Source organism: Chlorocebus sabaeus, chromosome 1 (assembly GCF_047675955.1).
Source record: "Chlorocebus sabaeus isolate Y175 chromosome 1, mChlSab1.0.hap1, whole genome shotgun sequence".
In the NCBI taxonomy this organism is placed as follows: Eukaryota; Metazoa; Chordata; class Mammalia; order Primates; family Cercopithecidae; genus Chlorocebus; species Chlorocebus sabaeus.
In genome coordinates, this window is record NC_132904.1 from 46073402 (window position 1) to 46090973 (window position 17572).

Consider the following 17572-nt stretch of genomic DNA (forward strand, 5'->3'; position numbering starts at 1 on the left):
TAGAAAGGATTGATCATCCAGCTCACTAAGTTTCAAACTTACGTTTTTCAGTGGACTCCTTCCACAACAAAACAAAACAAAAAAACACAACCTAAGAAGCTACTGGACTTGAAATAAGGATAGGGGGTCTTTGAGCCTGCCTTCTCTCATTATTCCTTCGCTAACCCCTTACCAGGAATCTCTGTAAAAACTAATTTGGAAATCACTGATTCATCCAACCACCCATGACACCTGAGTCTCCTAAATCACATTCCCACAAATGTGCAACACCTCTACTGATGGCATATCCACCACCACCGAAGGCTTCCCTTTCCACTTCTGGGTTAGGGCATTGCCTGTTAACTTGCAAATGCTCCTGGAGCAGAGTGACACATTATTCTGCCAGGGCTTTACATCTAATGAATGAATCAGTCAATCTAATCCCATTGCTCCCAGCTGTTCAACTAAGCCCAGATTCCAAGATGAGGGAGATGCTTGAAGGGAATCTGCATCATTTTGAAGGAAGCAGCAGGTCTCAAGTCAGGAGGGGAGGAGGTGGGCAGCAATAGGTGACACTGGATAACTAAAGGTCACCAAGGGTGCTGGGCACCTGTGCACAGGGGAGTACAACAAGGACAAATTTGGACAGTGGCAAATACCACCCATCCCCCATCCTCCTAAACCACATCCTCACCTACACCAGGGAAATGAGACACACTCCAACCAGCACAGTGTCACCAGAGCCAGGGAGCCAGCCTGGCACCAAGATGCACTGCCCAGGACTGTGACTAGGCTGTGAGGACAGCCAAAGCCCCTGGCACCATGCCCCCATGCCCTCTCCAAGATAGGCATGTGCCACACAGGCACACAAGCAGAGCAGCCAATGGCTCTTGATTTTTATTTTTTTTTTCACATGGGCAGCAGAAGATGGAGTTGTCCCATCCTCGCTCCCCTTGCATTGAATGTGCCTTGGGTCTTAAAACCCCAGAGTGTCATTGCAGCCCCCTCCTCTTGCTCCTAGTGTAGGAGGGGCAAGGAGGAAAGCCCTGTGAGTATGTGTGTTGGAGGGGAGAGGTCCCAGCTCCCTGAGCCAGGCTCAGCACCCCTCAGCAGCTCCCTGAGGCCCTCTCTCTGTGAGACTTTTGACAGACAGACAGCAGGACAGAAACATATAGCAGAGAAAGACATAGGCAGACTAGGAGACAGGCTACACACACACACACACACACACACACACACAGAAGCTGGCCCCTCCTTTGGCATGGTTCACCCTAGCCCTGGGGACAGGATCTAAGGGTGGTATATGGGACCTGAGCTTTGGGCTTGCCTGAGAGAGAGATGGGGCCACTTGAATTCTTGAGACCCCAAGCTCCGAGACCAAAAAAGTTCTCTCTCCTGCCTAGCCTGGATCCACACCTCTTCATGTCCCCACCCACCACTTAGAGATTGAGATTGTTCAAGTAACAAGGATAGAAGAGGGAAAAGGGAGGCTCCACTCTCATCCAGTCTTCCCAACTAGGGGCCTGTGAAAGGGGCTCCTGGGTCTAAGTCTTCTCGGCACAGATTCTCCCATTTCCCTCAACTCTGTGCAGATGAAAAAGGGGAGGAGTGGACGAACCACTGCCATTGGTCCTAGGCATAACACATGGAGTCAGACTCTTCCACCTGGTAGGGGAAGGGGGTGTGTCAAGAAGCTGAGCACCATCACCTTCCAGGGGGGCTTTTGAAAGTCCTGATGGGGTAGAGGTGGGGAGATGTCTACTTCTGGCTCCAGTCAGGGATTAGGCTGGCTCTTTTAGCTCTCAGCATTGTCCTGGACCACGAGTTCCGCTAGGGAGATCCTTTTCCAGCCTCCCCACTCAAACTTGCAAATTCCTCAGGCAGAACCTGCTGCCCCAGGATGGCACTGCAGCCATCCTGATCCAGCTGCTGCAGCTTCCCAGGATCTGGGCCCCAGCCCCAGGAGGAGAGAGGGGTGACCGGACCCTGGCACCTCAGTTGGCCTTGCTCAGTCTGTAGTGTTCCACAGGCTCCCGGCTTTCGACAGCTGACAGGGCGACGAGCATTTGGGCCGCATAGTAGGTGGACATGATGAGCGCCCGAGAGTAGGGCACAGGAAAACAGAATTTGTTAAGGGCGATGGTCAGGTCTGAGATGATAAAGAGGAGTGCACCACTGCCAGCTGCCAACTCTGTCCAGCGCCAGTCTGCCCCAGCCAGCCGCAGCCCTGCCATAGCTCGCCAGCCCATGAAGCCAATAAGGGCCACATAGACCCCCACCAGGTAGGTGAAGGCACCTGAGAGGCACGGGTAGAGGAGGGCATAGCACAGACCAGACAGCACTGCCATCACCAGACCTGTCCGAAGAGCCAGTGGCCGCATGCCAAAGGCCGAGGCGTAGAACATGTGGGTCACAGCAAACATCAGCAGACCTGGGGGTAAGAGGGGCGAAGGCAGCTGAGGGCAAGCTTGATGAAGAATGAGTAACAGGGTGGGGGTAGGGATGGAGTGAAGTGTTTGGGATAGCCCAGCAGCTTTGCTTTGGGATAACAGGGGTAGGAAAATCTAAAGTTAAAGACCCCCACCCCAGTCCCCTGAAGGACTCTGGAACTGATCACTAGTTCCCCTGCGAGGTCATCCCCTAACAGGGACCCTCACAGTCCCTGGCCTCAGAAACCCTCAGGCTCCCCATACTCTGGTTCAAGAACTCCCTCTTCCAAACCTTTGCCCACAGCCCCAGGACCCTCTATCCCCCAGCCTCAGGACTCCTCCCAGGCAACTACTATGGCCACTGACCATGCACGAAGTATCCTTGGTCCTGCCAGATGAGGAAGGCGTCACCTACAGCAGAGAAGACAAGCCCCACAAAGATGCGGGTGGCACTAGGGTGGGCCAGCAGGAATCCCAGGCCATGGGCCAGAAGGAAGAGCCAGAGGCAGAAGATGGGCAGGCATTTGATGAGGGTGCTGACCCATGACGGGCTAGATGAGGGCAGCCAGAGCACGAAATACACGCAGGTGGCCTTGAAGAACGGCACCAGTTTGGGTCCTTCACTCTTCACCTGGAGGACACAGGACAAGGGCAGCACTCAGAACCTGGGGGCTCAAAGCCAGCATCCTCAGCCTAGGCATCAACCCAGAGACACTCCCACCCATACCCCCACCTCACTTCCACCCCCAACCTGAGAAGACTGACACAGAGAAACCCAGCCTGACCTGCCTCTACCAACCAGCAGGTTGTGGCCAAACCCATCACTGCCCTGAGGCTCAGTATACTAGGAGGGGGAAGGGTTCCACTGTCCTTGCTGTCTGCCTCCACTCTTGGCCCTGGGGCTGGGCCGGAATAGTCACTCACTGGGCAGCAAATAAACTTTGGAATAATGTCCCCTTTGGCAGCCTAGTGTGCTTCTCCCTTCCTGCCCCCTCCTTCTCCCTCCTCAGGGCCCCTTTGGCCCCCCTCTCTGCCAGCAACAGTCCCCAGCTGTCTGGAATGGAGTGAAGTCAGTAGGAAACCACAGAGACGCCCTGACTGGCCAACTCGTGATCCTCAGCATGGGGCCAGGGTGCAGCCTTAGGGCCCTGGCAACACCAGGTGTGTGCCAGGAATGTGGGAAGGCAGGCAATGCCAACCACCTCAGCCACCACAGCATCTCTCTCCTCAATCAATCTGTTCCTCAGCCTCCACTCCACCTGCCCCAGCCTGAAGGTGGCATCAAGGGCAAGGAGAGCTATGCTAGGGATGCTGGCTAGACAAATGGACCCATGAGTTGGGAGCAAGAAAACTGTCCCTCAAACACCAAAGATTTCAAGGATTGGGGGAAGGGAGGCTGTGTGTCAGTCAGTCTCATTTCCCAGAGAACAAGAACAACTCAAGCCACACCAGAAAGAGGCAGGAAGGGGGGGAGGGGTTCTCTTCCCAGCTTCTGATCTGGAGCCAGCAGACAGGCTGGGAGATGGGGAACTGAGAGGGGGAAGTTAGAGCAGCTGACTTGGTCTCAGCCGGATTAGCAGAGGGCAGCTAAAGAAAGGTTGTACCCAAGGCCACTGCAGGCAGAGTCCAAGCTGGAGGAGGGGGCTGCAGCGATATTCTGAATCTGTGATCCTTGAAACTCCCTTCCTTGGGCTGCTAACAGATTCCTTGAGGGTGATATGGAGCCGCTGGGGTTCCCTGTACACCCACACTCTGCCCAAAGTGATTGTGTCTCTGGCTAAGTGAGCTGTCCAACACAGGACTTGGGAAACACTCAGACTCCCAGACCACCAGGTACTTAAGGACTAATCAGACTGTGATGATGAGGATTGGGAAGAGGCAGATGGGTGGGTCCAGGTTCCAAGCCTTTCCTTGTTCTGCCAGAGGTAAGAGCAGTGAGAAGAGATGACTTCCACTTCCCATGGAAATTAAGGCTGGTCAGGGTAGGGGCATGGTCCATGGAGGAGGCTGGAGGGGATGCCCAGGCCCACAAGGCCCAGCAACCACCTGCCAGCCCCTGGGAGCATTAACCTCCGCTCCATGGCCTCTCCCAGCCCCATATTTTCTAGAAGGAGATACCAGAAGTAGCTGAGGAGACCCTTACAGTTATAGGGAAGCCCATAGTAGAATAAGGAGGATGGGGAGACGAGACAAAAGGCTCGAGCTGAGAAAGTCTGAAAAGCAGGGGATGTCAGAAAGAATGCCCCCTTTTCCTCCAGCGCGTTATCAGGGCTCCTTAGACTCAGGGGCGTCCGCCAACTTGTTTACAAAATGAGGAAGGTTAGGAAACAAACTTGGGACGGCATTCCCAGGAGGTCCCTGTCATCCTCCCAGCACTCCCCGCCCCCACGCCTCCCCGTGGTCCGCCTACGCAGAACCCGGCGGCCGCCAGCGGTCCCCTCCCTCTCCCGGGCCCCGACCCCGCCGACCGGCGCCAAATACATGGAGATCAACAAAGTCACGCTTCCGAGTCACGTGGCCAGTGTTTTCCTCCCTCCCGCGGGCGGGCTGGGGGCGAGAGAGGAGGGGCGCCGAGAGTCTGAGGAGCGGGGGGCCGTGACAGCGCCCGCCTCCCGCCGGGGAACGCCGGCCGCCGCGGGACCCCCGCCCCGCCTCGGCCCCTAGCAGCTCGGCCTGCCGAAGTCCGGTGGCCAGGCCGGTGGGCTCCAGCCGCGCCGGGCACTGGCTCGCTCGCTCGCTCACTCACCACAGTGACCGGGGACACCATGGCGGGGGCGGCGGCGGCGGCTGGCACCCCGCTCCGGGCTGCAGCGCCAAGGACGCGCCCACGGCCAGGTGAGCCGGCGACGACTCTCCAAAGCGCGGAGGGACGGACAATACCTCCCGAGCGCCAGGCGCCCGGGTTCTGTCAGCTAGCCCCGTGACGTCACCGCGGCCAGGGCCAATGAGCGGGCGGGAGCCCGGGGGGCGGGGCCCGGCTGGCGGCGCCGGCCAGGCCCCCGGCTGCTGCTCGGAGAAACGAAGCATCTCCCAGGGGTCAGAAGGCGGGGACCCCCAGGCCCCGCCCCCTTGGGAGGCCGTGCCAAGGCGTCCACGGAACGTGAACGTGACCGTGATCCCAGTGCCTGGGTGAGGACTGAGCTTGGCTCAGAGACAAACACATTGCTGTCCTGGACGCACAGCCACATACATTTTCTCATAACCCAGGAGCAAAAGGCAAAGACAGATTCCCTTAAGCCTTTAAACATGCAGTCCACGCCGATACAATTGCAACTGGACCCAAAACCTTCACTGTGTACAAACACACATCCAAATCATCAGCAAACACAAAACATTCGACTTGAAAAGCGGCACGTATATAGGTATGCAGCAGCCATGGACCCATAATCGTAGTATATACATCACACATACAGAATCATATTTACCCTTAAGCACTCAACAAGTACACAGATCCAAAACCAATAACCCCAAATTGGCATATATTCTCCAAGTAAGAATAGAGACATATACAGGGGCTCTACAGCAGCTCGTAGACCCATGACCCTAATATAGAAACAAACACAGATAATTGCCCATAGGCACACACCTCTTACAACTCAGAGACAACTGCCACACATACAAGAGCACCCCAAGAATGACAGACAGGCAGACCTGAGTATACTTAAGGACCCAAAGAAGCGTGAGCTAACTTTGCCAAAAATACGTCCCAAGTTGATTTAATGTTGATTTTACGTAAAGTAAACGAACACAAGCTCATTCAGAGCCGTGCATGTTCAGAATCATTGGAATTACATGGATGGAGAGGTAGGTGGCCAGATGGACTGAAATCTAGTCCCAGTTTTGCCACTTCCATGCTGTTCAATTGAGTGAATCACTTCCCCTCTCTGGTCTTGATTTCCTTGCTTAGAAGATGAGCGGGTGAGTTATAAGGTTCCACCCAATTCTGACATGTATGGGATGGGGAAGAGGAAGGGCTGCTGGTTTTAGGAAATTTAAGTCTAGCAATCCTGGAGATGGAGATTTCAGCTATATCTCAAAGGATGGACAAGTGGTCTGTAATCTGCTGTAGAAGAGCAGTAGCTGTGTGTCAGGCTTTGGGAATTGATGGGAAAGGGGTGACCAGCCCTAATTAGCAGCCATAAAGGAGTTTCAAACATCCTTGCATGGTGACACAGGCCATTGTGCTGGTCCTGAGCGTTGTGCTGGTCCTGAGCGTTGTGCTGTTTGGGCAGAGACCCACAGGTTGAAGTCTCCTGTAGGCCCCTCCCACAATGGGTCTCTTCCTTTGTCTTCTGGATCCTACCTAGTTTTCCCTAAAGTCCCAACACCCATTCAGACGGGTGATAGTCCTCTTCTGGTGACGGAATTAGCAACCAGAGCTTCAGAGCCCAGTACAACAAGAGTGAGAGTCAAGGCTTGGAACAGGGGTCACCCAGATCTTCCCCCCATCCCCTCCAGTCCCCTCCAGCATAGAGTTCTAAGAGTCAATGACCTCTGCCTACTCCGCTTTCTTTCCAGTTAGGGACTTCAGGGAGAGCACCTTACCATAATGAAGGACTAGAACTGCTGCCCCAGGGCTTTGTCATACACACATACACACACACACACACATTTCTACAAAGTGTGCTGCCTAGCGAGAACACTGGCTTGAGAGTTAGAAATGCCATTCTTAGCCCTAGTGCTTCCTTCTCCGTGACTCACTACTGTGGTTGTATAATTGAGCACATCATTCCATCTTTGGAGCTTCAGTTTTTTTCATGAATAAAATGGAGGAAATGGGCTAGTAGAAGGTGCAAATATTCCAGTTTTCCAGCCAAACCCTCTAACATCACCTGAGGGATAGTTCTCAAACAGAAATTGCCAAGTCAGGGCATTTTTCATTTCTCTAAACCTTAGTTTGCCTCTCTATAAAAATGAGAAGGTGGATTATATCTGTGGTTCCTAACAAGAGGTACCTACCCAAGAGGTACAAATCACTTGGGAAGCTTTTAAAAACTTAGATGCCCTTGCCCCACCCAAGACCTACTAATTAGTGGCACAAGTTTTAAGAAGCTTGCACACACAAATACCTAACGATACAAAACATGAGACTCAGAACTCCCATCTACAGGGTTCCACTCAGTGCTTGATTACCCAGTAGGCAAACTAATCATATTCACAGGTCGCCTACAAAGCGGAGGCATCTACCCTCAATGCGGGTTTTTCTCCATTTGCCCTCCCACCACCTAGATTCATTCTTGGCTCTTCTCTACCCTGTTCTGGGAGCCTGAGCTCTATGGACTCTATCTGCGGGATCACCAGGGCCCTGGCATCTGGTTGGGTTCAGCCAGTGAAATTCAGAGGCAGGAGAGGAGAGCATGGATGAGTCCTGATGGACCAGACTGAGATTCTGGCTGTGGCCTTGCTTCTCCATGGCTACAGCCCCAGGCTCCCTCCCTATACCTTCAGGTCAGGGGTGGCAACAGTTTCTTGCTGTTGCTAGTCTTTTTTTTTTTTTTTTTTTTTTTTTTTTGATACAGGGTCTCGCTCTGTCACCCAGGCTGCCGTGCAGTGGTGTGATCTATGCTCACTGCAACCTCTGCCTCCTGGGTTCAAGCGATTCTCCTGCCTCAGCTTCCCGAGTAGCTGGGATTACAGGCATGTGCCACCATGCCTGGCTAATTTTGTATTTTTAGTAGAGATGGGGTTTCACCATGTTGGTCAGGCTGGTCTCGAACTCCTGACCTCAGGTGATCCACCCGCCTCAGCCTCCCAAAGTACTGGGATTACAGACATGAGCCACCATGCCCAGTGCTATTGCTTGTCTTTAGATGCCTCCTCACCCATGGCTAGTTTCATCTCTGCAAATAGTCATTAACTTCTCTTCACTTAAATTATTGAGTGTGCCAGCACCCTGGCTGATATAGGTGCCCACAAAGCAGAGGCACCACCCTCTTCCCAAAGAGAAAGAGTTTATTCTGACTTCATTCACATGGTTGAGATTTGTTGTTTCAAAAATAAATTTTTATTTACTATTTACTAATGTTTACTATTTACTAGAGTTTTTATTTTGAATTGCATATTGCAGGAGGTGAAAAGTGGGATATGGCTGCCTGAAAATGGGCATTTCTTCCTTTTGGTAGGAACTGGCATTTCTTCCTTTCCGACCTATTAGCATGGCCCTTTTCACATAGCTTTGTAATTTTCCCTGTGCTTGTGAGCCCATTCACTCACTCATTCATCCAACAAGTGTTTATAGTGCACCTAATACGTGCTAGCCACTGTATTAGGTGCGGGGGTGTAAAATATTGAGTAAAATATATTCTCTATCCTTATGGAGCTTACAGTTCATTTCAGACAGGCAAGTAAACAATTACGCAATGTGGCAGCTGACCTAATGAAGTATGAAGGTGTCACAGGTGGCATTAAAAAAGACATCAGAATTATAAATTGCACCTGGAGCAATTGCAGAAGCTACAGTTAAATCTAGAAGAACGAGTTAGTCTTTATTGAGCAGACACCAATGGACATGCCATTCTAGGCAGAAGGAATTGCATGTGTACATAAAAGCACAAGAGACACACTGAATTCAGGGAAATACCTGTAGTACTGATTCGAGCTGGGGAGTGAGAAGGGGAAACTGAAGAAGCATGAGCCAATTCAGGTCTTGAAGGTTCTATTCAGCCAGGCGCAGTGGCTCATGCCTGTAATCCCAGCACTTTCGGAGGCCAAGGTGGGCGGATCACCTGAGGTCAGGAGTTCGAGACGAGCCTGGCCAACATGATGAAACCCCGTCTCTACTAAAATTAAAAAAAAAAAAAAAATTAGCTGGGCATGGTGGTGGGCACCTGTAATCCCAGCTACTCGGTTCAAGGAGAATCGCTTGAACCCAGGAAGCAGAGGTTTCAGTGAGCCGAGATTGTGCCACTGCACTCCAGCCTGGGCAATAAGAGGTTAACTCTGTCTCAAAATAAATAAATAAATAAATATGAAACTTCTACTAAGAAGTTTAGACTTGATGTAGTAGATGACACTAAACCAATTGTCCTCTGTTCCTTAGCATCTCTAATTGTGCCCGCTGTTGCCCACCAGAGACATGGGCAAGGCACAGACATGATGACGCATCATCATTCTGGGCTTGCCTCACTTCCCCAATGGGGCTGCTTCTCACCCAGTGCTCTCCTTCATCTCTGACCCCTGTTGTTTTGCCACAGGATATTTTTCCTCACTTACTTTGTCCTGCTTGAAATCATAATCCAGTCCTAAACTGGTTATCTTATTCCCGACCTGATGCTGGATCTCAGCTAATTTCTTTTCTGTTCCAGGCCTCCAGAGCACTGTTTTCTTTTTTCTTTTTCTTTTTTTTTTGGAGACAGAGTCTCACTCTGTCGCCCAGGCTGGAGTGCAGTGGCGCGATCTCGGCTCACTGCCGCCTCCCAGGTTCACGCCATTCTCCTATCTCAGCCTCCCGAGTAGCTGGGACTACAGGCGCCCACCACCACGCCCGGCTAATTTTTTGTATTTTTAGTAGAGATGGGGTTTCACAATGCTAGCCAGGATGGTCTCGAGCTCCTGACCTCATGATCCACCCGCCTTGGCCTCCCAAAGTGCTGGAATTTCAGGCGTGAGCCACTATGCCTGGCCTCCAGAGCACTTTTAACCAACTCTCAGGGTCACCACCCAAACCCGATTCTACCCCCACTGCACCTGTAGATATGGTAAAGAAATCAGAGATGTTGGCCGGGCGCGGTGGCTCAAGCCTGTAATCCCAGCACTTTGGGAGGCCGAGACGGGCAGATCACGAGGTCAGGAGATCCAGACCATCCTGGCTAACACGGTGAAACCCCGTCTCTACTAAAAAGACAAAAAACTAGCCGGGCGAGGTGGCGGGCGCCTGTAGTCCCAGCTACTTGGGAGGCTGAGGCAGGAGAATGGCGGGAACCCGGGAGGCGGAGCTTGCAGTGAGCTGAGATCCGGCCACTGCACTCCAGCCTGGGCCACAGAGCGAGACTCCGTCTCAAAAAAAAAAAAAAAAAAAAAGAAATCAGAGATGTTAAGGAGGGTGTGACAAGTTCAGATGTTCTGATAACAGTGTGAGGGCGTCAGTTGTTGAGTTGTTAGGAGTGAGCTGAATGTGTGTCAGCCAAGTGGAGAATGTTTGGGTGGAACTGGATACAAAACTAGGGCTTGGGTTCACAGGGAAGATTTGGAAGTCTCAACCATACTGAAAGTCTGTGGATGTGATGAACCAGAGAGGAGCCTTGAGGGAGTAGAAAAGAGGACTAGAACAAGTACTTGGGGGACAAACATGTAAGAGAATCATGGAAAAAAGGAAAAGAAGGAAGAAGACAAACACACAGATAGATAGATATGCTGAGAATGTATCTGGCACACCCAGGTATACCTAGTTCCAAGTATACTCACAGGGAAAGAGACAGACACACCCAGAGAAGTACATGTTCACAGATGATCTGTGGGTTTTGTGGTTTTGTTCCCTCCCTCTGGAACAGGTGGCAGGTGCTGGTTCTGCTTCCCCATTGTGGTGGGCCAGAAGCTTTGAAGATAAATGCCCGTGAACCATCACCATTACTGACTGCGTGCCCCATGGCCCAGGGTCTGTGGGAGGCTCCACATACCCAACCCCAGTCCAGGCATTCCTCCAGGTCCCTCCTGCCCTTCCTGCTTACAGGAATCAGCAGCCTAGAATCCTAGGCTGATTCCTACTGCCACCCATCCTCTAACAACATCCATTCTAGAAGGCGTCTGTCATGCTGAAGCCCGCTTGGGTCAGGGAGGCGAACCCTGGAGTGGTCGATGTGGTCAATGACGCAGAGTCTGCTCCTGGAGGCACTTCGGAAAAGGACAAAGATTTTAGCAGAACTTTTCCTCCAGACCCTTGGTGAGGGTTAAATATTGATGCTGTCCTGAGATAATATGTGGGGCAGTGTACCTAAGGACATTCCGGGCTATCCGGTTAGCCTCTGGGCTTGGGGCCAGGCAAACATGGGTTTAAGGCTCTTTGTCTACCGTGTGGCATTGGCAAAATTGTTTAACCCTCTGAGTTTCAATTTCCTTTTCTATAAAATAGCAAACCTGGCAGGGGTGGTGTGAAAGGAAGTTTGCTGATGCATGTACCATTAAGGAAGGAGACCACTACTACTCCTGCTGCCCTCCTCCCCGCACCTTGCCTAGTTCACAAGACAGGAGGAAAGCGAGAAAGAAACAAAAGTAAGATAAATAGCCAGACAACCTTGGCACCACCACCCGGCCCCAGGAGTTAAACAAAGTAATAATAATAACATCAACCCCTGGCCTAAACTACTTGTGTTATCTGTAAATTCCAGACACTGTATGAAAAAAGCATTGTAAAACTTTTTGTTCTGTTAGCTGATGCATGTAGCCCCCAGGCACGTTTCCCACACTTGCTCGATTTATCACGACCCTTTCACGTGGACCTCTTAAAGTTGTAAGCCTTTAAAAAGGCCAAGTATTTCTTTCTCGGGGAGCTCGGCTCTTAAGACACGAGTCTGCGGATGTTCCCAGCCGAATAAAAAACCTCTTCCTTCTTTAATCAGGTGTCTGAGGAGTTTTGTCTGCGGCTCGTCCTGCTACACCATAGCCAGCATAGCCCCTTACCCACAAGATACTTACTCTTCTTTCCTTTCCCTTCCTTTGCCTATTTGTTACTGGAAAGGGATCCTGATCAAGACCCAAAAAAGGGTTAATGGACCTCATGGAAGAAAGAATTCTGGGAAAGTCCATAGAATAAAGTGAAACTAAGTTTATTAAGAAAGTAAAGGAATAGACCAAGCATGAGATTACATGCCTGTAATCCCAGCACTTTGGGAGGCCAAGGCAGGCAGATCCCTTGAGGTCAGGAGTTGGAGACTAGCCTGGCCAACATGATGAAACCATGTCTCTACTAAAAATACAAAAAATTTTTGGCTTGGTGGTGCATGCCTATAGTCCCAGCTACTTGGGAGGTTGAGGCAGGAGAATCACTTGAACCTGGGAGGCAGAGATTGCAGTGCGCTAAAATCAGACCACTGCACTCTAGCCAGAGCAACAAAGTGAGACTTCATCTCAAAAAAAAAAAAAAAAAAAAAAAAAAGCCAGTGCAGTGGCTCAAGCCTGAAATCCCAGCACTTTGGGAGGCCGAAGAGGGCAGATCATGAAGTCAGGAGATCGAGACCATTCAGGCTAACATGGTGAAACCCCGTCTCTACTAAAAATACAAAAATTAGCTGGGTGTGATGGCATACACCTGTAGTCCCAGCTACTCAGGAGGCTGAGGCGGGAGAATCGCTTGAACTCGGGAGGCAGAGGTTGCAATGAGCGGAGATCCCCCACTGCACTCCAGCCTGGGTGACAGAGCGAGACTCCGTCTCAAAAAAAAAAAAAAAAGAAAAGAAAAAGAAAGCAAGTAAAGAAATAAAAGAATGGCATAGCCATAGGCAGAGCAGCGACAGGGGCCGCTCAACTGAGTATACTCATAGTTATTTATTGAGTTCATGTTAAACAAGGGAGGAATTATTCATGAGTTTTCTGGGAGTGGCAGGCACTTCCCAGAACTAAGGGTTCCTCCCTCCCACTTTGAGACCGTATAGAGTAACTTCCTGACATTGCTATGGCATTTATTTGCAAACTGTCATGGCCCTGGTGGGAATGTCTTTTAGCATGCTAATGTATTATAATTAGCATATAATGAGCATTGAGGACAACCAGAGATCACTTTTGTCACCCTCTTGGTTTCAATTGGTTTTGGCTTTCTTCTTTACTGCATCATGTTTTATCAGCAGGGTCTTTGTGACCTGTATCTTGTGATACCAGTCCTGTCAACATCATATCCCATCCTGTGACTAAGAATGTCTGACCTCCTGGGAATGCAGCCCAGTAGTTCTCAGCCTTATTTTACCCAGTCCCTAATCAAGATGGAGCCACTCTGGTTTGGTTTTTTTTTTTTTTTTTTTGGTTTTGGTTTTGGTTTTGGTTTTTTTGAGACAGAGTCTCGCTCTTGTCGCCCAGGCTGGAGTGCAGTGGCGCAATCTTGGCTCACTACAACCTCTGCCTCCTGGGGCTCAAGTGATTCTCCTGCCTCAGCCTCCTAGTAGCTGGGATTACAAGCACCTACCACAATGCCCAGCTAATTTTTGTATTTTTAGTAGAGATGGGGTTTCACCATGTTGGCCAGGCTGGTTTCAAACTCCTGACCTCAAGTGATCCACCTGCCTCAGCCTCCCAAAGTGCTATGATTACAAGCGTGAGCCACTGTGCCCAGCCTCAGTCACTCTGGTTCTAATACCTGATATATTTCTCCCCTTCCCTTTACAAGGGGACCCTTAATTCTAAGGGTTGTAGAGGGACAAAGATCCATCTTTTGCAACTTGTTCAGGTTGAATAAAGGTGACGATATTCTTGCCTTACTATTAGGATCTTCTGTATCCAGGGTAGAGAGAAGCTCAGTCAGAAAGCAGTGGTATGCTGAGGGCCATTCATAACTCTGAGTTCTGACAAAAGGTGAAATCGGGAAGATTAATAAGTATTCAATTTAAGAAAATGTTGACTAAGCTTATCCTGCATTCCTACACAAAGAGTACAACAGTAATATATTCCACAATAGTAAAGCAAAATAAGTAAAACTATCTCAAGTAAACTAAATAAGAAGGCTTTCCATGAACTGGGCAACTGGTGGAACCAAGCTGATATGGAGTTGCTAGCTAATTCTAATCAGAATTATATTCATGCCAGAATTAGATTCAGAGATTGACATTACCCATCCCTCTTGTCTCTTTTTTTTTTTTTTTTTTTTTTTTGAGATGGACTCTCAATCTATCACCCAGGCTGGAGTACAATGGCACAATCTTGGCTCACTGCAACCTCTGCCTCTCAGGTTCAAGTGATTCTCCTGCCTCAGCCTCCTGAGTAGCTGGGACTACAGGTGCGGGCCACCACACCTGGCTAATTTTTGTATTTTTCATAGAGATGGGGTTTCACTATGTTGGCCGGGCTGGTCTCAAACTCCTGACCTCATGGTCCACCCGCCTTGGCCTCCCAAAGTGCTGGGATTACAAGCGTGAGCCACTGCACCCAGACCCTTCTTGTTTCTTCTGAGCTGCAGTCAGAGATCACTGGTTGGTTCACAGGAATAAGCAGGGTCAGTCTAAATGGCAGAAAACACTCAAAAACAACTGATGAGATGAGAATTTAATAACAGGTGTACTGGCCAGGTGCAGTGGCTCACGTCTGTAATCCCAGCACTTTGGGAGGCTGAGGCAGGTGGATCACAAGGTCAAGAGATCAAGACCATCATGGCCAACATGGTGATACCCCATCTCTACTAACAATACAAAAATTAGCTGGGTGTGGTGGCACACACCTGTAGTCCCAGCTACTCGGGAGACTGAGACAGGAAAATTGCTTGAATTCGGGAGGCGGAGATTGCAGTGAGCTGAGATTGTGCCACTGCACTCTAGCCTGGCGACAGAGCGAGACTCTATCTCAAAAATAAATAAATAAATAAATAAATAAATAAATAAATAAATAAATAAAATAACAGGTGTACCATAGTTGTGGAAACATATTTTTTCTCTCTCCAGTCTCCCATTTTTATTAAAAACAAATCATAATGGGACAAATTTCCTTGATTATACTTGGCCTGATTATTTGAATAAAGCACAGCAAGAATAATTATTTGCCACATAGGCTCTTTTTTTTTAATTGGCTTTGATGGAACTTTGTTCCATAAGGAATCTCAGTTTTTAAAGACTTGAGCCCAGCTATGGGTTTATAACACCAAATAGCTCCATGAGTTGGATAAATTTCATACCTCTTGAGGTCCCAAGATAACTTAGAGCTACTTGGCCAGTCAGAAAGTGACATTCCTTACTTGTCACAAGTCAGAAACCCTGTACAGGGACTGTGTATACAAGGTATGAGGCCAGTGTTCCCAAGGGGCTTTTATTGGCTCTGTAAGTCAAGTTTGATTCCTGAAAGGAGTCTGCTTGTATCAGAAAGCATGCCATTCCAGTAAAAGCCTTGGTAAAATAACCAGTGTCTCCAATTGTGTCCTGTTATAAAAGAAAGCAGATTCCTATTGCACTTATGCAAGTAACTATATTGCCATAAGTTAAGAATGCTCACAAATAGTTTTCAAATTCTGGAGCAATCAATAGAGAGAGGCATGCTCCAAATTTTCCTCACAAGAGTATACTTTTGTTAAAAGCTATAAATAGCTCAAAAGAAAAGTTTTCTTGACTCTGAAAAACAAAACAGAAAGGATCAGAAATGTTTTAAGCAAAAAGTCATAAAAAGATTATTTTGTTCTTGTATTAGTTCAGTCTATGCAACTAACCCCTGCTTTGCACAATATTTATGTACACATTAGTTTTTCAAGAGAGCCTTGGAAGTTTCTTCCTCTCTATTTTAATGGTCAATTTTCCACAGTTATCAGAGACCTGCATTCAAGAGCATCTGTCATAGTCCTATAGCTGATTATATATCGCCTTTTAGGCCGGGCATGGTGGCTTACACCTGTAATGCCAGCACTTTGGGAGGCCAAGGCAGGCGGATCACTTGAGGTCAGGAGTTCAAGACCATCCTGGCCAACATGATGAAACCCCATCTCTACTAAAAATCCAAAAATTAGACGGGTATGGTGGCATTTGCCTGTAGTCCCAGCTACTCAGGAGGCTGAGGCAGGAGAATCGCTTGAACCCAAGAGGCAGAGGTTGCAGTGAGCTGGGATCACACCACTGCACTCCAGCCTGGGTAACAGAGTGAGACCCTGTCTCAAAAAATAATAATAATAATAATAATAAATAAACTACCCTTTAAAGAGAATCAAAACAAGACAACAATTATCTGTGGACAACAAAAAGTCTTAGGGGAAAGTCAAAGACACAACTGACAAGGAAATTTGCTTACCTTTGTGGCACACAATAATTTAACATAACAATCGTAATTGTTGCTGATAGCATACACTAAGTCATATCAGAATTATAGTTTATCATAATTTTGGAATGCATACTAATAACATTTATACAAATACAGTCTAAAGAAAGCAAAACATCATTTCATATTTGACAGTGCTTCCTGTATGATTTTAATATACCAAATAAGCCAAATATGACATTTTTGGACTTTAGGGAACTAATATCTAAAGGATTAATTAGGTCAGAAAATCATTTGATTTTGGAAACTTTGTCAAATACCGAAGGTTTGAAACACCTGATGCTATAAAATCAAGTCCTAGGTCTCCATTAAGTCATTTATTTAGCCAAAATGGTAACTCAAAAAGGCAAAAAGCTTTACTCATTTAGAGAGGGAAGACTTAGCTTTCCAGACAATCTGTCTCTTTTCTTTCCCTTATTTTTCCTGCAGTTTGTTCAAAAAGCAAATAAAAATATTTCATTATCTTTTACTGTTACATGAAAATCTTGTTCAAGAGATAGCCAAATTTCACCTTTGCATTAGCATACCATTAACATCAAACCCAATTCTTTTTTTTTTCTTTCTTTCTGTTCTTTGTTTTTTTTTTTTGTTTTGTTTTGTTTTTTTTTTGAGACAGAGTCTCACCCTGTCACCCAGGCTGGAGTGCAATGGCATGATCTCAGCTCACTGCAACCTCCGACTCCCAGGTTCAACCAATTCTCCTGCCTCAGCCTCCCAAGTAGCTGGGATTACAGCAGGCACCACCACACCCAGCTAATTTCTTGTATGTTTAGTAGAGAAGGGGTTTCATCATGTTGGCCAGGATGGTCTTGAACTCCTGACCTCATGATCCACCTGTCTCCACCTCCCAAAGTACTGAGATTACAGGTGTGAACCACTGCACCTGCCACCCCCCTTTTTTTTTAAATTGAGACAGAGTCTCGCTCTGTCACTCAGGCTGGAGTACAGTGGCACAATCTCAGCTCACTGAAAACTCCGTCTCCTGGGTTCAAGCAATTCTCATACCTCGGCCTCCCGAGCAGCTGGAATTATAGGTGTGTGCCACCACACTTGGCTAATTTGTGCATTTTAATAGAGACAGGGGTTTCACCATGTTGGCCAGGCTGGTCTCGAACTCCTGACCTCAGGAGATCCACCCACCTCAGCCTCCCAAAGTGCTGAGATTACAGGCATGAGCCACCATGCCGGGCCCAAGCCCAATTCTCAATAAAACCTTATAGACAAATAATATCCAA

At 48.6% G+C, this 17572-nt stretch overlaps 1 protein-coding gene across 1 annotated transcript; it reads right to left on the reverse strand.

Annotated features, from left to right (window-relative positions):
- Positions 1 to 863: 863 nt before the first annotated feature.
- On the reverse strand, positions 864 to 5389 carry TMEM86A (transmembrane protein 86A). The gene is made up of 3 exons (XM_008004652.3): positions 5155 to 5389; positions 2775 to 3039; positions 864 to 2410 (listed from the first exon to the last, which is right to left on the reverse strand). The coding sequence occupies exons 1-3, from the start codon at positions 5173 to 5175 to the stop codon at positions 1974 to 1976; spliced, it is 723 nt and encodes a 240-aa protein (XP_008002843.1). The 5' UTR covers positions 5176 to 5389; the 3' UTR covers positions 864 to 1973.
- Positions 5390 to 17572: the final 12183 nt, after the last annotated feature.